General features: G+C 38.1%; 1 protein-coding gene across 7 annotated transcripts in view; it reads right to left on the bottom strand.

The window, feature by feature from the left end:
• Nucleotides 1-24,401, bottom strand: part of INTS13 (integrator complex subunit 13) — a 31,566-nt gene extending 7,165 nt beyond the window's left edge. The window contains exons 1-15 of one of the 7 annotated variants that reach the window (XM_073317448.2): nt 23,828-24,400; nt 21,170-21,228; nt 20,328-20,559; nt 17,150-17,224; nt 13,966-14,168; nt 12,939-13,019; nt 10,950-11,040; nt 8,109-8,237; nt 7,953-7,976; nt 6,290-6,374; nt 4,273-4,362; nt 3,559-3,648; nt 1,795-1,973; nt 752-922; nt 185-339 (exon numbers count right to left, since the gene is read on the bottom strand). In XM_073317448.2, the coding sequence (XP_073173549.1) occupies nt 185-339; nt 752-922; nt 1,795-1,973; nt 3,559-3,648; nt 4,273-4,362; nt 6,290-6,374; nt 7,953-7,976; nt 8,109-8,237; nt 10,950-11,040; nt 12,939-13,019; nt 13,966-14,168; nt 17,150-17,224; nt 20,328-20,552 (1,598 nt within the window). In that variant the 5' untranslated portion in view covers nt 20,553-20,559; nt 21,170-21,228; nt 23,828-24,400. Of the gene's footprint in view, nt 1-184; nt 340-751; nt 923-1,794; nt 1,974-3,558; nt 3,649-4,272; nt 4,363-6,289; nt 6,375-7,952; nt 7,977-8,108; nt 8,238-10,949; nt 11,041-12,938; nt 13,020-13,965; nt 14,169-17,149; nt 17,225-20,327; nt 20,560-21,169; nt 21,229-23,827 lie in introns of all 7 variants that reach the window. The other 6 variants (XM_073317466.2, XM_073317438.2, XM_073317458.2 and 3 more) reach the window with 6 other exon arrangements.
• Nucleotides 24,402-24,451: the final 50 nt, after the last annotated feature.

Below are 24,451 nucleotides of genomic sequence, written 5' to 3'. Positions count from 1 at the left end.
AATAGCACTACAGCTCTAAATTATGCAGCCAAAAGATATACAACATTTATTTTGCTCATGTATGTAGGTTAGTGGACTCTAAATTACCTTTGATTGTCCAACTTAAAACACAAGGTTCATCTGGAATGTATGCAGATGGGATATATTTTTTGCAAAAGTACAACAAAATTAATAAATGTTAAACCTTTTTGGACCCTTTCCCCTGGTACCAACTGTTGAAATTGGCAGTGGATCATTTTTCCTCTCCATATCTACTAAGTTGTATATTGTTTTCTGACAATTCAGCACATCCTCATCTGAGAGAGCTTCTTTCACAATAACACTGGCTAACGGCACTACCTTCAGGACAAAACAAAACAGAACAAAACCTGCATTTAGTTGGGGGGGTGGGGATTTAGAAGCATATCTGAGGTTGACATTAAAAAATAAAAATCCTTTAACCTACATTCGGAAGTGTCCCCAGCATGCATTACTACATGAAGTCTTCCTCTTAACCCAACAGCTCTGCATCCAACTCAATTCCATGTAATGGGAGACATTTGGGTTCAGAGTTATAGTTGTAAAATATACACAAAGTACTTAATCAAAAGTGAAAGCCAAAACCTTATTCTAACTGATTTTGTTTTGGTTGATTTTTCTATAGCGTGCTATTAGCTATTCAGTTGTTATTGATATTAACTCTTCCCCCAAGTACAGTTTTAAAACATACTCCAGAACAGAAAAGGAAAGTTACAAATCCATGGTCACTTACAGCTTGCATGTTGAAGATGGTGGTTTGCGAAATAATCATAGGCCAGTAACGAGTATGTTTCTCTAACTGATCTTTTGCTCGTTCCAAAGGAATCTCAAGACTTCCATCGATCTTATATCTGGGGTCTAGAAAAGGAGTTAATCTGTTTTCCCTCATAAATTCACCAAAATCCTAATGATAACCAAACAAGATAAAATTAGGAACTTCTCTAACAAAGTAACTTTCATTGAACGGGTCAAACATCATTGCCTCCCTTATGAATAATACAGAAAGGAAAAGGAATGTAGCCCTAAAAACTATACCTCTGTGTTCAATATTCTTATGAGCAATTCTACTTTGAATTCATATAGAAAGCATTTAAGGAAAAGGTTTGTCAAATCTTAACTTCATGAAAGCTTAACTTCAAAAAAAATTGTAGAATGTGGCAACAAATGCTCTGCTTTGGATTGATAATAAGGAATTACATATGTTAAAGTTTTATTCTGTTTGTTTACAGGCCACTTTTTGCTAATGGGCACCGAATGCAGAGGATATCAAATTAAAAAGAGTAAAATGGGTTTCTTTAGAGTGCCCCCTCCACACCTGAGTCTATAAGATCCAGCTCTTTTTTATCTGTTCAGTCCAGCTATTCTCAAAGACCCTCATTATGACAATTATCCTTCTTATAGAGGGCTGGGTGCAGGGCTATCTGGATCCAGTCCACTTCAAACCTTTGTTGAGATAAACAGTGTTTAAAAAGAGTAATCAATGAGAGTATTTTAGAAATTTCATATTGCTTACAGCATGCAAGCACAGATGTGGGATAGAGACAGAAGGTTTTTATAAAGTGGTTGTGTGTGTGTCAATAAATGCTGACTATCAATAATAGAACGAAGAAATAGTTGATCCAAGTGTGCCATTTAAAAAAATTTTTTTTTTTAAAAATAAGCGACCTACAATTTCTTACAGTACAGAATGTCTGTTTCAACCCACCCTCACTCCTCACCCCTGAATTCTGATGAATTGTTGAGTAAGACTAAAAATATAAAATAGTAGTATCTTACTGTAATCCTATAGTCTGTGACTCTTCCACCACATCCTTCACTAATTGAAGGGGGATCTTCTAGAATTGATCGAGAACTGCTCAAAACATGCAGGAAAATTTCTCCTCCATGGCTACTAAGCATGTGGCTAATTACTTTAGAACCAGACTTGCGCGGTTGTTCCAACAAAACAGAACGACCTATTAAAATTGAGATCAGTTTGATGAGCTACTGAGTACAGCAATTTACATTTAAAGATATTCTACAGGTTTATATTTAACCACCCAGCCACCCAACCCCAGCGGTGTTAAGCTAATGTAGGTCTCTTACTAAACTCAAATTAGTGACCTACAATTGTTTCCTATGGAACTTTAATTCCTGCCTTTAGATAGGCTATTATGGAACATAGCACTCTTCTTGCATCATATAGAAAGGGTTCAAACTACGTAATTTATTTGTTACCTTTTGATCATTCAGAAAATATAATCCTTATGGAGATAAATGTCTGTAAAAGTAATGGAAATGCTATACTCTATTTGGTCAGCTCATTATTTTCAATAGTTTACAATGCTAACCATATAGTGACCCAAACACATAACTTGTTCTCATTGAAGACTAAGGACATGGTAAATATACAGTTTAAAAAACTATCTTGTGAAAAATATTTGAGTACTAATGTATCTTAAATTTCTTTGTTTCAAGGGACACTATTTCATGTTCACAAAAGTCAAAAATGTCTTATTTTCTTGAAATTAAGAGTATGCACAAGAAAACTCTACTAAATATATTCTTTTGAGGGTGAAGGTTATGGTAGCAGTTGAATGATAAACTGACTAACCAAATCCTTGGCTGACCTCAATACTAATTAGTGTGTCAGTTTCAAGCAGGTACAATGCCCTCTTAGTATATGAAAATAAATGTAGGAGGTCACATGATCACCTAATTGGATCAACTGTGGGTGGTAAAGACAGTAGTCACCGATCCTTGATTCTGTCCTGATTGCTGACAGCTGCCTACCCTCTCTCTCGATAGATAGATAGATATATGGCAGGATATATCATTGCTACCTTAGCTCAAAACTGGATTAAATTTAAAATGAAAGTTAGCAAATTTAGAGGTGAATAGAAGGGAAAATATTTTTATAGTCTCTTGAATGAGAGACAGTGGGGGAAAGAGGAATACATTGAGAAGTTCCTATTCTGAACCTCTGCAGCATGTTTCAGAGAAACTTGCAAATGCTTTGCAATATAGAACAATTTCCACTTAACTGATAAGAGCAAGAAAACCTATTTTCCAGTTTTCTGATGGAAGAACCCTTAGATATTACATTTCTATTCAGAAAGAACACTCAACACTATTAAGCATTGTGATCAAACATATTATTATTAATCAGCTATACTGTAATTCAAGAACAGTGGTAATATTAAAATAAATGATTACTACTAAACACAGAATCTATATTGGGATTTAGGGGAAAAAAAAAATCAGGATTCCTCTCTCTTTCCCATCTCTTCTCCCCTTTATTAGGTTTAAACTCAAATTGTAATTTTTATTCCATTTCCCTTCAAATATAGTTATCAGTTAATATCTATCTAGATGTTTGTTGGACTGTCTTGCTTCTGTATTACTGTCCTTTACACAGATTAGGTGTTCATATGACATCTGGAATAAAGTGAATATCTAACTTCTTAACATTTTGTACAATGTGGATATACCTACATGCTTTAAAAAAGGGATTTGCAACATTAACAATTTTTAAAATGCTTAACCAAGAAAACAATTTACCATTGAGAAGAAAGTTTGTAAGACAAGAGGAAGGTCGGCTATTTACATCTACGGGTGAGATTCTGTATGCTCCAGTGCAATAATGCAATTCTGAAAAATGAAAATGTGGAAAGGGTTAGTTGCAAAGATAGAAAAGCACACACTAAACACAGGGCCTGAAGCTTCTCTTACAAAATACCTAAATTAGTTGAAGTGATTTGTTTGTGAAATTTCTTTGAGAGAGAAAGGGAAGGAAAAAAGCTGCAATGTCACTAGAGAATTAGAATACATTTACGAACTGGTGATGCAAACCACAGAAAAGTAATGGAGGGGAAATTACTGAACACTTTTTGCCAGTGAGCAAGCAGTTTGCTTGGTAGAGGAAGAAAAATCCTGTTTTCCCCTCTCTCCTACATAAATAAGTCAGTGATTAGCCAGCATCAGGAGCATTCAGTCTGTCAAGATACTGACTGTACACATACAGTGGCCGAATCACAGCAGTAGATGTTGAAGCCTCTTTGGAGGCCTGCTGGCTGTCAGTAAAGTAGAGCTGTGGCAAGAGATACTGGGTATAGGAAACAAAAAGCAGAGGAACAGTAGTGCAATCACCAGGGAATAATATGCCGTTGGCGGGGATGGGGGGTGGGGGGGAAGAGGAGAGAGAGAGGAGGAGGAGGAAACGTACTGCAGGACAGAAAGTGCTTCTCAAACATTTACAGAAAATACAGTACCTACCAACACTGTTTGTTCGTGGTGTGCACCATTTTAATGTTACAGTTTCTTTAAATGTACCCTCTCTGCTATTGCCACCTATATGATTATCACCTGCAACATCAAGTTAGAGAAAATGTTCCATAATAAGTTAGTCAGTCTTCAGTTCATTACATTATAGAATACAAAAATCTAGCAACTATAAGCCTTATAAAAATATATGATGGTGCTGCACAAACCCTCCTACTTGAATGAGAGGGTTTAACGTACAAAATGTCTTATCTGGAATCCGAATTTGATTTTGAAAGAGAACATGATGATTTTTAAAACACTAAATATTCAAAATAAGGTTAAAAATATCCCCAAACCCAGAAGTTTTCAGAAGTAACAGCTACAATTTTAAACTTTTTTTTTTTCAAGTGAGCAAAGTTATTGCAGTACAGACAAAGTTGGGTGTAAGAAACCATGCATGCAAAATACATAGGTGTTCAAGTAAGCGTGTTCAACATAACGGCTACATTGAGGCTCCTGAAAAGATGTTCCTCTAAGTCTCATTTTATTATTTAAAGCAAAAATATATTTACAATACTTTTATAGTTGTAACAGGACAAGCAGCTTATTTTAAAAAGAAGTCTAATACACTCCAAGGATGGGTAATAGTCTTCTGTGCAAAAATTCTGCACCTCCTAGGTTTCAGAACCTTTGTTTTGAACTGATCAGTTATAATTAAAATTCTATTTTAAACAGCACGTCCCAAAAATCATAACTGAAAACGTATCTCAAGAGCACATTTGACAAGTTGTATTGCTTTCTTCCCTTTTGCAAAAAATGGTAGGTATTGTTATCAATCTCTATATCCTTTCTTGTCCAATGCAAACACCTCTCATCATGTAGTTCTGGCCATGTATATTAAGATATATTGCTAAAACACTTCCCTACAACTGTCTTATTTACAGCTGGTCTGACAGGAAGCAGTGAATTACAGGAAGGCAATAAAATATATAAACATATCATAATGCTTCCACGACAATGCAGTATATTCTTGCTAATTAGTGCTTTGCTAATCTGAACTTCCAATAATCTGCACACACTAAGGAAAGATAAGTTTTACATGAAGTTTCAAATCGCTGGTGTTACTACTCACAAAATATACTTCAAAATATTACGCTGTAGACCAATAACTCATGCTGAACTAGATGCAAGAGTCAATGGGTATATATTGGGTTATGCAGGAGGTGAGACTAAACGATAAACACAGTCCTTTCTGATTATGAAATCATAGAAACATGTACTAATGGGTCTTGCATGATCTGTCCTTTGCTTCTACAAGTAGTCTTTACCCACACAGTCACACTGAAGTCAACCCTGCAGGTTGCCGTTAAGAATAATCTGTTAGTCTTTATGGTGCCACTTTAAGGTGCCACTTTCATATGCATATTTGATTGTCTCAAATTTTGGGAAACAAGTCTGTGTGTTTGTGAGTGAAGTAATGGGTTGCCATATTTATTTAGACACTGACATGCAGCTACCTGGAGGGAGAATACTTCCTACAACATCAAAGAAAATTTGGCCTGTCACATGATCCTCTTGCTCAAAATCTCCTGGACTTTTGTTTAAGCATCTGGTATCTTAACTCATGAACTGGCATGCTTACATTCATGTGACAAACTGAAATGCCTCTGGTTCCATCAAACACACACATTCTGATGCATGTCTAATCTAGTTTGATGTTTACATGTTATTCTTTCCTTCATTATGTCTTTTTTTTTTTTAATCGGTTAAATTGAATATTCCAAGACCAATTCATTTTACATTACATCTCAAATTGTTGTAAAGAAAATTTAAAATTTCAATTAAAAAAAATCTGCTATAATTAGTTAAATCTTGTCCTTGCTGAAGCTTAAAGTTTGCATCCATTTAAAGCCCAGATCTTGAGTTTTTGAACGATCTTAAAACAGTTTTTATAAAAGCGTTCTATTAGACATTTTTAATTCTTAGATTATTCCACCACTCACTTTTTACATTCTTTTTCCCCACTTACCACTTTTTAGAAAGTCTACATGTGCATCTTTGTGATGAAGAAGCTCCACATCATAATTGGCAGATGTGTTAGCATGTTGTTCTTCCTTTAAATAAAAAGGAAATTCAAAAAGAATCTGGTTTATTTTTTAAAAAAGATTGTTTGTTGTTTTTATAAATGGAGAATGATAGTCTCCATTTTACCAGAAGAAAATAAAATTCTAAGTGAATCAGACAATAAGGGGTTGCAACGTTGAGGAAACTGTTTGCTTTCTGATCTATTTAAAGATGCAATAGCCTGCTTTTTCTTTAAATCTATGATATTCCTATTTATATAAATGCCATAAATGTGCACAACGCATAACAAACAGATAAATAACACTGACAGAAATTCTCGTTTTTTTCCTTCCTCTTCTTCTCTATATAAAGCACAAGAAACAGATTGGGAAACTTGTAATTTCCTAACCAGCACCCAGTAATTCTAACTCGAATCTGTTTGCAGAGTCACTTTTTTTTTTAAAATCTTCTGAGAATTTCTTTTTACGCTGTACTAACGAAAGAAACCACTTACAGTAGCAGTTTATCATGTTCCTGCGGTTAAGAACTAGAAGCTATTTAATAGTTCTAACTGCAGGCATAAAGTTAAAGGCTGGATGTTTGTTAAAAGGAGGACACAGCATCTTTAAACAGCTGCATTAGCAAACACCATATACAGTAAATTAGCAAAAACAGAACGGTAATCTTGGGGAATTTATTTTGAGTAAATAGTACACGGGGAACCCAACATATTCTATTCCTAAAAAAGACAAAGGTAGGAGGAAGAGGCATACCAGCAGCACACAGGGCAGTAAGTTACAAATAAGGTATTTGTGAAACTAAAAGAAAAAAAATGTATTTATTTTTATATATATATATTATATATATAATACTATGATCCATGTTAAAGCTGAAAGTTGTAAAAACAAACTAAAGTAAGTCAACTGATACTTTAGCACACACAATCCATACACTACTATCATTTATTCATTTTAAAGAAGTGGGCACTGGGTAATAATGACTTATTTTTCCTTTTGTGCATTCTTTAGTTTTGCTAATAAACTTCCCTCTCTTGCAATACTGGTGCTCTTGGTCTGACAGTAAAATGTAATTGAAGCTGGGGGGGCTCCTACCTACTAAAAGCCAATTAGAATTTTTAGTTACATTAATTGTCATCCCAGTGGCAATGAAGATTAATTAAAAAAGAAAAATAAATGAGAAGTAAGGATATACGTAGCTTCTATGGGGAAAAAAAAGTCATTTAATATCTTCCATTACTAGAGGCAAAAGTAATTTCCCCCTTCCCCTCTTGTTAAACAGCTCCACATCAGCTGAAAAACCATTATCCTTTGGTCAGAAACTATTAGTTACAAACACCTTTATGTTGGGTGGGCATGAAAATGACACAGAGGAAAAAAGACTCACTAAGCCACTAAAATGCACAAAGGTCAAGAATATCTAATGAACACAATTGTAAGAGACAAAAGAATCACAGACAAAGTAATTTGAAGTAAACAAGATTATATTTATATAAATAATATGAAGTGGACTGAAATAACACTTGTACTGTCGAATCGAATTGCTGACATAGCAATACAGCATTTTGTTCTGTGATCCTTCCTTTTTTTCCCTTCTTAAAATGTACTAACCTGGTCACAGACATTGAATGTGGGCTAATAAAAAACAGAAAATGTGATATGGAGAGAAAAACAACGTAAAAATTCAATTAAAATAAATATTAAAATTTCAAAACAATTTAAAGCAAGTGATGCAGCTACTTATCAAAGCTATAGATACAATCTTACCTTCATAGGGATATTGGTTATTGTGGTTGAAGCCAGATCGAAGTGCTGCTGTACTAAAACGTTCAGTTTTGTAGCCAGATGCCGTCCAGCACGGACACTATGCACTTCGCTGGTTAAGACTGGAGAAAGCTTTAAAAATAAAATAATAATAATAATAATTAAAATATAAAAAAGACATAGAATGTACCTTATTGGTGTTTTCTGATACCACACAAATATACAAACCATCAACATTTTAAGCTTAAGAAGACTTGCATCACCAAGTTCAACAGAAAATGTGATGTATGGTTAGAAAGAAAGAGGATATAAACATAGTTTAAAGTCATCTTGGATGCAGTGATGTTATATAAAAGACTTTGGTTCAGTCAGTCATCATAACTTCATCAAAAACGCTGAACACCAGAGAGTTGTTAAACTGTGACCCTTTCTGCCAACAAGAGGCCACCTCAATCCACGAGACTGGAATCCAAGAACTCCTTGGTCCTAATCTCAACTCTGTCACTGATCTGTCATAGGGCCCAAGGTAGGTCTGTCTCCATTTCCCAATCTGTAAAGTGGGGACAGTAGTCTTTTATCCATCTACCTCGTGTGTGCTTCATATACACTTGTATAACATTCTGAAGAGGTAAGTGCTATAATCATGCGTTGATATAATGAGCTGCAAGGAAGTCCTGTCTAATTTTCCTTGGCCAGGGGACTGTGTTATAGAGGGAAACCTCAGAATATGGTGAAGTAGTAAGAGTACTCTCTGCTTCTCACACCCATTGCATAAAAATGTAATACTCTATACAAGGCCTCTGTGAAGTTTATAAAGCATTTGAAGGTTCTGTGGGAGGAAAGGTATTATCTTTATTTTTACTCCTACAATGAGATATAGGATTGGATTTATTTCATGTTCAGAGTGACAGTTTAAAAACTAACTCCAGATTTTTTTTCCCCCCACACTTCCAATTAACCCAATAGTTTCACTTTAGTCTGGCCATTTTAAAAGGACGCTGTCAAACTAGAAAGCTCTCTTTAAAAACAAAAAAAAAAAGGAAAAAAAAAAAGCCTTTACCAGTGTCGAGCCAAAGTGCTCGGATAAACTCAATGAAGCTACACCAGGTGCATACATATAACCAGTTTTATTGCCAAGCTATAATAAGCTTCCCAGCCTTCACGCGTTACTAAATATGTGCTTTCCAGCAAGCAAACAAGCATCAATGCTTACACCCCTTCTGCTACCAACAGTCTCGGACCCTCCAGCATTGTCCTTGAGGGGTCATGGCAGGCACTGCTCCAGCATGGGGAATTCCTGGGCACCCACAAAGCCTAGGTCCGCAGGTGAGACTGTTCGTCTAAAGCAATTTGCATAGTTGCTTTTATTATCATCTCCTTCGAAGGGGGCGGGGCGGCATATTCACCCACAAGCAGGCTCTGTCAGGAAACACTATTGCTTCCTATTTTCACACTTCATAGTTTTGTGCCTTGCTTATTTCTTTGTTTATTTAGTTGAGTGGCTACAAGCCAGTTCACTACTAGCTTCCCCCGAACTATGCTGTAACAACAGCCCAAGGTAACTTACTTTCAGCCCCAACAACCTCTGGGTACAGCCAACACCTTATGATTATTAAAACAGAGCAGGACTGAAGAACAGCAGAGTACAGTGGCATATACCACTTGGTGCATGTGTGGTTTTTGACCTACAGTCACTATAAATATACAGATTGTCCAAGAACATGCACTTGTAAATAAGCAATGAAAATATCAGTATACAGAATAATTTTAACTTAATGTGTTAACGTTATTTATAAAATACAATTTCTTCTTTTAGGACATTTCTTTTATTGGTATGTGGATAAATACTATAGGATTTTATCAACTCCTGAGACACCACAAGGATATCTGCATATCACCCCTTTGGAAGCAGATATTCTTTCCACTGACATTTAATTAAAAAGACACAAACAAGCCCATCTGCCAAGTTTAAAATAACATATTGTGCAATACAGTTAGTCAAAGTACTGACGGGTTGGATAGAATAATATATATGTAACATTTAACAATATTCATGCTCTGGCAGGCTATCAAGCTCAGCATCAACAGAAATTTGTATGGGGAAGTAGAGGTCCCTGGTGGCCGGCAATGTGTTCTTCTGTGGAGACAAAGTCCCAGAGAAGTAAATATCTCATGCAGATCTTGTGTTTTCATTGTACTGTAATCTCCTTCCCACAAATGAAAACTAACAGTTTTCCTTTCAAGAAGTCACTAAAGAGCTCAATCTGCAAAAACTATAAGATGAATGGCTTTATTGCAAAGTCAACAGTTAGCAAAAACAACTCAAGCAGACTGATGAAAGAGATACAACTCCATGCCTATTGCAAAAGGAGGGGAAAATGTTATCAGAAACACACACTGAAAATGGTAACAACATTTCTATGTTGTCAGCTTCTTCACAAACTGTCACATATGCCTCTTCCTTTACAGATGAGTATCCAGTCTCTGGGAAACTAAAACATTACTGCTAAATTTTAAGACCAGGACTATACTACAGACCTATGTCGGTATAACTATGTTGCACAGAGGTGTGAAAAATACACACCCCTGACCAACAGTTACACCAACCTTAAACCTTGCATAGACAGTGCTCTGTTGATGGGAGAGCTTCTCCCGTCACCATAGCTATAGCCTCTCAGGAAGTGACAGGAGAACTCTCTCCTGTCAGCGTAGGAGTGTCTTCACTTAAGCAGCACAGAGGTTCTGCTGTGTCAATGCAGGGTTTTAAGTACAGACCTGCCCTAAGTTGGTTTGTGACATTCAGTACAGTGGTACCATTTCTTTAAAGCAATTTAAGCTCCTTACCTCTTTTTTAAGGCGATCTGAAACAAGGCTATCTTCACCAACTGGATAGGTGTGGATTAAGACCAATTCACACTTCTGGATCTGCATGAGGCTTAGAAATCAAATGTTCTATTTAGTAGGTCAGCAATGCAGCTGTATGCCACATAATTCATGTCAACTCTCTCCCATGCAAGACTAACTTGATTTCCTGAACACTGCACTAGTCAGAAGCACCAGAGACAAATTCTGCTTTTGAGTAAGTTTTGTCAGGACTTGGTGTTTGTTTATTGCATTTTATAAACACACAAATCTCCATCACTGGAGATTTTTGAGAACTGGTTAGACAAACACCTGTCAGGGATGTCTCGATAATACTTACTCTTGCCATGAGTGCAGAGGACTGGACTAGATGACCTCTCCAGTCCCCCTTCCAGTCCTATGATTCTATTAATTGATAACTGAAAACATGGTAAGATTTCCAGCTGAGCATTTTGGGGTGCAAAACAACACTGTACTTCTGTCGCACCTTCCATTTAAGTATCAATGGGGTAGATAGATCCTCATCTAAAATAAGTTGTCATAGCTCCACAGAAGTCAATAAACCTATGACAATCGAGACCAGCTGAGGATCTGTTCATAAAAAAGTGTTTTTCAAATTTTAATTAATCCCCATTAGGTACAGAAGAGAAAATGAAAATTAATAGCCTGAATGATGCTGAGCACCCTCACCTCCCAATTGCTGGAGTTCCACACACAGCCATTATGCAACCTACGTGAAGTTTTCACAAGAAAACTTTGGAAAAAAGAACCCAGATCTTGTATCTCCAATCCTCCATTGTTTCCAATGTCACAATGTTAGTCACAAAACCTTTTCACCCTTACATAGCATTTAAATAAAAACCTTATTTCCTGGGGGCCCATAATACCATTTTAACATTTATAAAATTGTAAAAATGCAAACAGTGAAATGAAAGTTAGAGGTTACGTGGTGGATTATATTATTAACATTTATTTATATTGTGAAAATGCCTAGAGCCAACCAAGGACAGGGCCCCATGTACAATGTAATAGACAGTTCCTGCCCTCAAGAGCTCATAATCTAAATAGACAAGATAGAAGATAGGGAAAAGGGATTTAACATAACAGTCCTTTTTTTCCCCCCCTTCAGTATTTTGTTTCTCAAGTTTCAACAGAGATACCAGGCAAAAAAAGCTATTTGAAAACTAAAAGCAATTTCCAAGCACAGAAGCTCTGGCAGGCTAAAAGTAACAGGCATGTAAAACTAATTCAGTGCTGCCACCAATATGCATTGCTCAAAGCATTAATCACCAGCAGTATCAGGTATTCTTCAGATACACTGTTAGTTACAGAGATGTTTTCCATAGCTGGGCTAAATTATCTTCTTTACTCTTCTTTTTTATACCTCATTGCTTTAAGAGATACCAATCTAAACCAATCTAAAGCAGCACGGTCTTGTGCAGGGCTATGGTACAGGAAAACACAATGGCTAAAGACCTCAGACTACAGGGTTGTGTTTTACTATCTTCCTCATCTAGTTTCCCCTCTCTGTTAAGCATTCAAACGGCCCATCAAGACAAACTCTCAATAAACAGCATCATATAGATCAGTGGTGGGCAACCTGCAGCCCATCAGGGTAATCTGATTGTGGGTCGCATTGATCCCGCAGCTCCCAGTGGCTACAGTTCTCTGTTCCCAGCCAATGGGAGCTGCGGAAAATGGTGGGCCACAGGGGCATGCTGGCTGTTGCTTTCCACAGCTCCCATTGGCCAGGAACAGAGAACTGCGGCCACTGAGTTGTGGGGGGCCGTGCCTGCGGACAGTCAACGTCAACAAAATGTCTCGTGGCCCGCAATCAGATTACCCTGATGGGCAGCATGCGGCCCATGGGCCGGTTGCCCACCACCAATATAGATCAGTATTTCGTAAAAGGCACATCAAAGTTGGCATATGCGGGATAAGAAAAACTGTGCTTATGGACTGAACACTCACTGATCTGAATTAGCTGCAAGCTTGTTATGCTCATGAATAGTTTCTTGGACACAGTCTTCAAGCATTCGAACATGGCTGTCACTAAAAGAAGGGGGGAAAAAATTAACTTAGAAAAAGAGAAAAAATTAACCCAAATACTTTAGTAAATGGCTTATTACTTTTACAGATCAAGAGGATTTTGAAAAACTCTTATGGCTATATTTGTTTCACTACCATATTGCTCTTACTGTTTTGACACATAGATGCAGCACAAATAAGAGCAAATGTCGGTTTAAAAATTCTTCAACAGAAGTATAAACAAGTTTTGTTTTGCAATATTTTAAAAAGTCAAAGTATAATTTTAATTAAATATACACAACTTTATCTTTTTTCCTAGATACATGTACAATTGAACAAAATTACAAATCTTATTCACTAATCCCCAACTTTTTATGCGTCTGTGGACTGCTCTGCCAGTGAGCAAGAAGGCACAAGATAGGTCAAGGGACTTGTCTACACTTGAAAATTAATTTGGATTAAAATATGTTGTGAATTTCAAGTACAATAGCTATTCAGGAATGTACAGACCCCTCATCCCTCCCTTATTCGTGAGTAAGAGTACCTTCTTCCAATTTAGCTTAATACACTCTGATTTCTGAATAGCTCCATGTGGAGACAAGCTTTAATTTTGTATCAAATTACTAACTCTTCATAAACCATTAATCCTACACTACTATACTCCTTAACCCACCCGAACTCTTTAAACAACTCTCTCCTGGAAACTCTCTACCATTAATGCTCACTTATGTAAAACAGGGAGCTGTTATCTTGAATGCCTCAGCTGACCTTTCCTGGTGGAGTACATTAGGTGAGAAGTTGTCAGTAGCCAAAAACTAACTATTAAAGGCATTATATATCAAAATAAAAACACTGAACTACATCAAGAAAAAAAAAGAAAGAATCAGAAGACAAAGGATCTAGCCTATTTATAGAACCATTAATTCCCCCCCCCACCCCAAAAAAAAAAATTGTATAATCCTGTAAATACCTTTTGGCATTCGTAATGCAGATTATTCTTCCTCTGTTTCCAACACGTTCTGCATTTTCCATTAGCATGGTTCGGGCCTCATGCTGGTATTCTGTGATTTTGCAGAGTGTTTCTACTGCTGCAACCAAACCATGCAGTATGCTGCAGCATTCTGGGTCTGCACGAGGATTAGGTGGTCCAACAGCTGCTAGAGCGGCCATTAACTGGTTAAAAAGAAGAAAAAGTTTTGTTGTGAAGTTATGATCTTAGCTATTACAGTAAAATGATCTCGTACTAGAAGTCATTAATTACAATTTATTCTACATACAAATTAACATGGTCAGGGGAGAAAAATAGAGCAATATTCAACTGATTTTGACCCATAACCAACTTGCTGGGCTAAATATTTAGCCCTAAACTCGCCACTCCCAGCAGCAGCGCAGAAGTAAGGGTGGCACAATAGGGTGCATTGCCACCCTTACTTCTGCACTGCCTTTAGAGCTGGGCACCCAGCCAGCAGCCACCACTTTCTAGCCACGCAGCTCTCAAGGCAGCGCAGAAGTAGGGGTGGCAATACTGTGATCCTCTCTATGATAGCCTTGTGCCCTCCCTCTTGGGTCAGGATCCCCAGGTTGAAAAATGCTGACTTAAGAGCTTTACATGTTTATATTTCGCTGTCTCTAAATTCATATTCATGCTTTGTTACAACACCATGAAATGTAAGATTTAAATATTAAAACCGTGAAATTCAAGATTTTTAAAATGCTATGAGCATGACATTTACAAAAATGGACAATGAATTTGGTAAGGCCCTAGCTATTAGCCAAGACAGTCAGGGACACAGCCCCATGTTCCGAGTATCCCTACACCTCCAACTGCCAGAAGCTGGAACCGGAAAACAGGGGATGGATCACTTGATATTGCCCTGTCCTGTTCATTCCCTCTGAAGTGTCAGGCACCGGCCACTATCAGAATTAGATGGATCACTGGCCAGACTAGTATGGCTGTTATGTTCCTAAGGTTGCAAAACCATTTCCATTATCTTCCTTTGTTACACATTTCTAGTTTTCTGAAAACTACTTCTTTTGGGCTGAAAATTATATTTCTTCTCCATACTGACATTTCACTAATATAATTAGGCCAAAAAAAAAAAAAGGCTCATCTGAATTAAGCTTTTGATATAGGTCCTGATGAAGATGTTCTTGATAGTTCTTTCTTACCAAGACTATGTATGATCAGTTGCTGTTTCTGATGGTAAAATTAGACTTTCAATAGTTTACTTCAGATGTAAAAATTAGAGCAGGCAGGGAAACAGAAAATTTTTGGGTCCAAACTGAGACAAAAATTGAAAAACTCAATTTTTCATGGAACTGGGAGTTTGTTTTATTTTGCTTTGGAAACACGTTTGGGGATTCCAACATGAAATATGATCCCCTAGGACCCAGGCTCCCTGGAAGCTCTGGGACCCCCACTCTGAGGCAGCCTGCCCAGCAGGCTACCTAGAAGCCCTGGTTCCAGGGCAGCCCACTAGACAGGCTGATTTGGAGTCAGGAAGCCCTGTGAGCCCCAGCCTACCAGAGGAGGGAGGGGATAAGCTTGCAGGAAACCAGCCTGGTTTGCAGATTTACAACCAAATTTCGACAGAATCAACATGTTTCTGCAGATCTATCAAATTACTATTTTCCAGTGAAAAAGTGTTCCATCAGAAAATCTCCAACCAGCTCCAGTCAAAATGCAAACGGAGTCTCCAACCAGCGTCTATTAGGCATTCTCTGCCCCTAAGCTGGACGTGTCAACACCCTAACAACCCCCTTCTCAGACTGGGCTATCTACAAGACTTACTCCTCCAGATGCTTAAAAGGACCAGCAGGAGACACTGACCAATTGGGAGCCAGCAGGCCAGTTAAGGTAGTTTGCCTGCTTCTGCTTGGGGCAAAGATAGGCGATACTGGGAAAGAGGAGTTACTCGGTGCTCTCCCAGAACCCCATGGCCAGTTAAGGGCCTTGCTTTCAAGTGCTAGCCTTGACACAGACAAATAAAAACAGACAAATTTTGAATTTGTTAACCTTTTTTAGACTGACCCTGAGCTTACGGCACAGACCTCCCTACTCCAAGCAGGTGGCCATAACTTATAGACCAGTGGTTCTCAACCTTTCCAGAGTATTGTACCCCCTGCAGGAAACTGATTTGTCTTATGTACCTGCAAGTTTCATGTCACTTAAAAACTACTTGCTTACAAAATCAAACGTAAAAATACAAAAAAGATGTCACAGCACACTATTACTGAAATATTGCTTACATTCTCATTTTTACCATAGAATGATAAAATAAATCAGTTGGAATATAAATATTGTACTTACATTTCAATGTACAGTATATAAAGCAGCATAAACGAGTCATTGTCTGTATGAAATTTTAGTTTGTACTGACTTTGCTAGCGTTTTTTATGTACCCTGTTGTAAAATTAGGCAAATATCTGGATGAGTTGATGTACCCCCGGAAGACCTCTAAGCACCTCCCAGGGTATATGTACCCCTGGTTGAGAACCACTGTTATAAACGAATGCAGGGAGTGCTTAGAGTACCATCCCTGGCCCTGCAGGGGGTACTATAGAGAAGTCAAACCTGTGATGGAGTACCTTTTAATTTTGTCTTTAAATTACTACTTTTTCTTCTTCTTTGTATTCCCACTGTGTTTTAGTGAATTTCTTTATAAGATTAATTTTGGAACGTTTTGCAATAAAGAGAATTTTACAGCTCTTGCCTATTTTCCTTTGTTATAGTTACATGATTGTGATTTTAAAGGATGAATAATAAAATAAATAAAAATTTCAAGTGAGTTTAAAAGAGGAGCTAGTTTCATCTAGATTTGTAAGAATATGCAAATAAAATTAAAATTTACACAAGCTAAAAGTTGTTGTCTCTATTTAAACCATTATCTTAAGATGAAAAGTAACTGAACTGCACACACACAAAACCTTATTCTGTTAGAAACATACAATGTTTCTAAATCCAGAATTCTCCTTCAAACAAATGAATCAATTATTATTCTCAGAAAAAATATACAAGACAAAAAACTAAAACATTGATGTCATACCATGATAAAATGTTGCCTACTGAATATACTAAGAAAGCTTATTCTTTCACTATAATTAATTTAAACTAGCCTCACAAAATAAATAGACATATCGAGTACTAATCATACCTCCTGCAAGTTTTGGTCTTCTTGGGTCCAGGAATTTAAGATATGAGCCCCAGAATCACTTACAATGAAATTCACCTAAAAGGTTACAAAGCAAATTTTAAGGTCACAGTAATGTATTCTTTCTTCTTATACGATAATTCTCACATGCCCATAAACAGAGCCTTGCACGGATACAAAATTTTTATCCACAGCCAATCTGCAAAAATGGTCAGCAGATAAAAAGCAGAAATCCGCAGATTAGCAGGGCTTTACTAGCAGCTCCATGGGTCACCATGCTCCAGTGACACAGGGTTGTGCCAAGCCTGCAAGCCCCAACCACTTCCTACTTCTCCCCAGAGACCTCCTGCCCCACCACCCGCTCTGCCCTCGCTGCACCTGCTTCCCCCACTCCAGGCAGAGAGGCTATAATCCTGGGCCCTTGTGTGCAGTGCCACCCTCCCAGCAGGGGGCTCGGACATCCCTATGCAGCCATGGCAGCTCTAACAAATGCAGACCTGGCCAGGACAGACAGTGGCAACAACTACGCTTCTCACAGCGCCTGTCGTTGCTGCTCGCCAGTTTAAAGTACAACGATACCTCTTTCAAGATGGCACTTGGCTCACTGAGCAAGAGCCCATGCTTGTGCTCCTTTCTGGGAGCTGTAATTTAAGCAAGTCTGAGCAAGCCAGGCACTACAACCGCCAAAATGCTCAGCGGGCTATTGCCACATATTGCAGCCCCCGCGGAGGGATTCAAAGAGCTGAGCGGGAGCCTGAGGGCTGGGTGACAGCTGCTCCAGTTGGATGAGTGTGTGCTGCAGTCAGAGCTCCATTCCCACCTCCTCCACCCCACACCTACTGTTGGGGCCACAGCATCTGCCTTGCCCCCATCCCATGTGTTACAGCGTCACCCTGATTTCTGTGAGATCGCTAGAGCCCTGCGCAGATACAAAATTTGCATCTGCATCCAAGCCACAAGCTGCCAAAAATTGTCTGTGGACATAAAGCCCATATCCATGGATCTGCAAGGCTCTACCTAGAAAAGGTCAGAGTGCCACAGTATTATATTTATAGGTCACTCAAACCTCATTTCATTTTTGCATCAAACTAACTTGTGCCCATAGGTTATAACAATTGTGCTAAATCCAGACTAACATAGTATCTCCTTTTTATTTTAAACAAAGATCAAGCATTTAGAAGTGGTGTGATGACAAAGAAAAAAAAATGTTCATGTACACTTAATTATCATTTTAGAAAGTCATTATTAACACTGACTTCCTATCCTGTGTTAGTAGAGTATAAACAAGGAGCTGGTTTTGACTGTTAACACTGCAGTTACCATTGCAAAACTAACAGGAGAAAAAAATGGAGCAACTCCCGTAGTATCACATTTATATTTTCATTAGCAATAGTTATTGAGCACAGATGTATTTTTTCTCTTATTTAATTAAACACAGCACTTAATCAGTGACTAGAATCTGCTATCAAAGGAGATCATTGAGGTAAATACCCTAGTGAGCTATGATGATAGATTAGATAACTTTATGAGCCTTCACTGCAAACGTTCATACTCATAAAGCATTTAAGCATGTACTTAAGTCCCACAGACTTCACTGTAATCTCCAGCATGGGACTTAAGTACATGCTTAAATGCTTTGCTGAATTGGGGCCTTAGAGAAATTACAATTTACGCTTAATAGCAGAACTGCCACTCCATTAAATTTGCACTGCAGAGAGCCACAAAAGAATTCAACATATTTAGGACAGAAAGGAGTGGAACAACCTTTAAACAACAACAGTTTGAAGGGTCACAAATGGGCCCCAATGACAAATCTGGCATTCTAAATCTTATAATTAATTGTGAAGTGTTAAGAGGTACAGTACTTACTCTACAAAGCAAAAAGGATAAAAAAATTACGCTCTGTAAAATCTCTCTCATTAAGACAGTGATTCTCTTTAACTTTTGTGTCAAAGTGTGGACACCTAAAAAAACCCAAAAGTCTTAGAATTTGTTAAATATACTACCAAGATACAAATGAGAGTCATGCTGGGCACAGTGGATTATGGCAGCTGGATGTGATGCCAAGCATGCACCAAGGAACACCCTTAGGATTTCGGATTTCCAGGTTAGTGAAAAAAGGAACCATAAAATCACAGAAGTGACTTGTTTGGTCTTAAAGGGAATGGAGAGGTCTCAAATGCGTGCCAAAAGAAAAACAGACTAAATGATCCACTATGTACTCCTTAGTTTTGTCCAAAATGTATCAGCTTAACTCCAAAACAAAATAAATGAGTTTGTGAGAACAAAAAGGCGTGCTCCAAGTCTATTTTTAAATAATGCAAAGTACATAAAACACACTCTGAATGAAGACTAAACTTATTACAACAAGATAAATGGGTCATAACACATTATCAATCCTTCAGCAAGGCTGCATTTTCCTCTCTCCCCAAAAGTGGAAGACCAGCATTACAGAAAGCAGGGCTACAGCATGAAGCCACAGGGAACTGTCTCCTATAATACAAATCAATCCTGCATACAAACAATAGACCTAGAGGGCAGTACATTTTACTGTCATTTCAGCAACAGAGTCAGATATGCCAATGAGGGCAATTATTCTATTACTCTGCCTTGCTTTTACCGTTATCCCATTAACTACCACTCCATACTCACTTGGAGACATCTGTGACTAATTTTGTGCATGACTAAATAAAAGTGAATTTCTCCTCTAAGATGACATTTTCCTAGTAATACCAAGTATTTTACGTTTTTCTTATTTTTTCATCAAATTTTACAAAAGTTATATCCAAGTCTGTGTAGAGTCAAAAACTGGATTACATAAAACCTGAGATCAAAATAAATAATTTAACCTTTAAATATATCTTAAATAATAATTATTAATATGATTATAGTTGGTGTGGATTTAAACACTCACCCACAGAGTTTACAACCAAAGCAATGAGATAGAGCGGATAACCAGAAAGTGAAAAACTAAAATTAAACTGACTATTTTCATTGTTCAACTGAGTGAAAAGGGTAATGCAGCAGCTTAAATGGTGAAAAATTCAATTTTTAAAATTTCCAGTGTTTTTAATCTAAGACACCTGCTTTTCAATCTGACAGCATCCAAAAATAATTTTAAAAGAGCACCCACTAAAATGAGACACTCTCTACAATAAGCAGTACTTTTAGAAGCACTTACCAGTTTTTTGAAAGGAAAAATATCATACATTATTCTACAATATTCCATAGATGATTCCACCGAACAGGTCCACAGTGATTTTGATATGGGTGCCAGAGGTATGATTCCTTGGGTCCGATTCTTTACTAACATGTCAAACTCAACATGTTGTCTACATGATTCTGCCATATACGGACAGTGATCCACAACAAAAACAGTTTTATGGGACTCAGAGAAAATTTTCATTTTCTTCCTGAAATGAATAAATCCTGAAATCAGACAAAAAACTTACAAAGCACCAGGAGAAGACCACTATATGAACTTAGAGCCTTTGAAGATGTTTAGTGTTATTTTATTTAAATTTGTACAACAAATATTAACTTTATTAGAGAGCTGCTGTTGGTAAGATTTTAGTTACAGATGCACAAATATTTCCACCATAAATACCCATTTGCATTGATTGTTTGCCTTACTTATGGTTGGTATTTAAAAAGAAAATCCTTCTGAACTAAAAACTAGTAATACACAATCCCTGCCCAGGAAGAAACCACTTTCCCCAGAAAGAGAAGAAAACTGAAGAGAATGTGATAGAAAAAGCAAATAATAAATAGGTACTACTTTTTTTTTGCAGTTCATCCTCATATAAGGATTAAAAATGAAATTAGTAAGCAGTAAGTTTTTTTGCTTGTATATCTAAAAATATACCTTAAAATATTATTTCTGAAAATAACAAATTACAGAGCAGGCAGCAATTTTTCAGCAAAGTAATTCATTGCAGTGACCTGAAGAAGAGCTCTGTGTAGCTCCAAAGCTTGTTTCTCTTTCACCAACAGAAACTGATCAAATAAAAGATATGATCTTACCTGACTTGTCTCTCTAACGTAGTTCATTATATTTGTTTCAGAGTAACAGCCGTGTTAGTCTGTATTCGCAAAAAGAAAAGGAGGACTTGTGGCACCTTAGAGACTAACCAATTTATTTGAGCATGAGCTTTCGTGAGCTACAGCTCACTTCATCGGATGCTGTGAGTGAAATGAGCTGTAGCTCACGAAAGCTCATGCTCAAATAAATTGGTTAGTCTCTAAGGTGCCACAAGTACTCCATTATATTTGTAGGCACAGCCCTCAGCACACAAAGCAAAGCAAATTCAGTCAACTAAATTTAGCTTTCTCAAAATAAGATTTTCACACCAGAAATTATGCTAACTAACTTTTAAAAAACCACTCATCTGTATGGTTTTTTGTGTTTTGTTTTTTTAGTCACTTATAGTAATCTTAGCTGGTGGTAGTTAAACAATTTTTAACAGCAAAGAAACTTTTCTTTTACAGTTTGTTAGTTTGTGCATTTGTCAGTGTTTTGCAGATTGTCAGTTTCTCTTCCACCTCCGCACACAGAGATTTCCCTTTTGTTTGTATGGATCTTTTGCACAGCAAGAGGAAAGAAAAACATTTTAAAGAATAGGAAAATGTGATTGCAAAGTTAAAAATTGGCATGGAAACTCGGGGGCAGAAACCTACTACCTGAAACTATTTTAAATTAATTATTTGAAGTGAGAGATTAAGTTAACTGTGTCCTTTCAAAATTGTCATGCATCAAAATGTTATTTCCCTGTTCAACATGGAGAACTATTTAAATGAAACATTGCTAGCAGAAACCCTACTGCAGTCTCCCCATCCTCAGCATTAGGATTTTTGGACAGTTTCTAAACACAGCTAAGACACCATTTGTAACCAGGATGAATGTAGATGCAAACAGTATTACAGCTGTGCTTCTAAATGAATTTCAAACATTAAAAGGAACACAATTATTTAATGTTGCTATTCTGTAAGTAAACCAAAGAATTCAGTCCCCAGACTATGACCTATTTAAGACTACCAAGCTTTTGTATCTGCCCTTACATACAGATATATTTTTCAGAACCTCCTATTATGAACCATTCCAAATGAGTTAAAAGTATTCTTGATTGATGCTGACCAGATAGGAGAAGAGGTCTTTTAAAAATTGACAAAACTCTGAATTCAACTGTACAGTCCCCGGTGAGTCTACTACCACAGTTCTCACACCATTTGGATGGTGACACAACCTCCTTCACAAACACAGATTTAAGGCAGAAATCAAGATGTTCAACTTTTAAGTGCCAGAAGAGAAGGACCTCAAGATTATGTTCTACCAACCATGCTTCCTCACATTCTGTACTCAACCTTTGATCTCTGTATCTGGGAGTAAGTCATGCCAGTTAAGTAATGAAAAGTTTTCACAGACTATCTGAATCATTTTTAAGTTTTGCCTTCGTGGCATCTCACCAGGTCTTTAACATGGGCTTAATTCTGATGTGCTCAGTATTAAAGATGGCATTTTTCAGACCCATCCATGTTGTCAATGTTCTGTTTTTCCACCTTAAATTTGTTTTTTTGTGTTGTTCAATAGCACATTTGATCTTGAAGATCTAAAAGAAACTCAATTTCTGCATTTTTTAGAATGAGCACAAATCTTTCTACTTAAAATAAAATGTAAACATTGTTTTAACTACTGACAATCTGTTTTTATAACTTCAGTCCACTGAATCACTTACATACCATTTCCTTCAACTCTAGGTATACTAAGTCAGAAAAATTCATCCCCTGATGTTTGGTGGCAGTGTAGACACACTTTAATCACAGGGGGAGAGCTCTCCCGGCGATAAAAAACTCCACCCAGAACAAGTGGTAGTAGCTTTATTGCCGGGAGATCAAGTGCTGTCTATACTGATGCTTTTCAGCGCTAAAACTTTTGTCACTTAGGAGAGCGTTTTTTTCACACCTCTGAACAACAAAAGTTTTAGCGCTGAAAGTGGCAGTGTAGACACAGCCTAACAGTTTGCAAATCCCGATCCAATTTACAATAGCTGGTCCCACCCACTATCCATGTCACACTCCAATTATTCCTTCCTATCCTCTTTCCCTCAAGCCTTCTAATTTTTAGAGATTTCCTGTTATACCCATTAGGAACCTTGATGTTCTTATTGTTTCCCTTTTAAAAACAGGAAACATTTTCATTCACAGATTGAGTTAGAATGTTTTTAGAATTAAAATCATTCAAATAGGTTTATGTAAAAACTTTAGAATGGGTGGTGGTCGAAGTAGTATCTTTTGTCAGATCAACTTCTGTTGATGAAAGTGACAAGCTTTTGAACTTACATAGAGCTCTTCTTGCCAGAACTGAAGTTTGAAGCTTGTCTTGCTCACCAAGAGAAATCAGTCCCATAAAAGATATTACCTCAGCCAGCGTCTCTCTCAAATCCTGGGACCAACACGACTATAACACCGCTGCAAACAAAATTTGAATGACAATGCAGTTAAAAAAATAAAGGAACCAAGCAAACCACACACACATGCTGGGTTTGGTTTTCCCCTGGAAATAAACAAGCAGGTTTTACGGCCTAGTGCGGACAGGGTCACACCATGCTCCACCTTCACGTGCGGTTTTCTCCTTTCAGCCTCTAAAGACTTATTCACACTAGCAAGCTCTGTAGATGATCTTACCAACAGGCGCGGCTGCCGGGTGCCAATAATAGTTTAAATACGAGCACAGACAGACCGTAACCTCCTCCAGCACCGTGCGAAGAAGACTTGGGCCTGGCATTAGTTGAGGGAGCCGGAACAACCAGTGGCAGAGCCGGGAACAGAACCCAGGAGGCCCAGCTCCTCAGACAGACAGGCAGGCAGGCAGGCAGGCAGACACCGGGCGGTGGGGGGGGGTGAGTTCTCTTACTTCTGCCGGAGAAGCGCCGCCCGGGGCCCCCTCTGCCCACCCAGGGAGCGCGCAGGCGCACTTGGGCTTCACACCGGGACGGGAGGGCGGCGCGGCGGCCTGGTGGCCTCCATCTCCCTCCTGCCGCCGCTGCCCCACAGCCCGGCCCCGGCACCCGCGGGGAGCAGCCGGACTCCCCGCTGCGCTCACCCCTCAGGCTCCGATACCCTGAGACTGCCGCTGAAGCCAGGAGCCCAGGGGCCTGTCGCCGCTGCCCCGGGCTTGGCTACAGCGATGCGCCCCGCACCCTGGGCCATTCACGCCCCCATGCTCGTGCCTGGCCAGCGTCACCACACTGGTATCGCGAGACTCGGACACTCACACACCCACCGTTCGTAGAGCCTCTCGCGGGACTT

The sequence above is a fragment of the Lepidochelys kempii genome, chromosome 1 (genome assembly GCF_965140285.1).
Source record: "Lepidochelys kempii isolate rLepKem1 chromosome 1, rLepKem1.hap1, whole genome shotgun sequence".
Taxonomy (NCBI): domain Eukaryota; kingdom Metazoa; phylum Chordata; order Testudines; family Cheloniidae; genus Lepidochelys; species Lepidochelys kempii.
The sequence above is the reverse complement of the archived record's forward strand: the minus strand, read 5'-3'. Positions and strand labels throughout refer to the sequence as shown.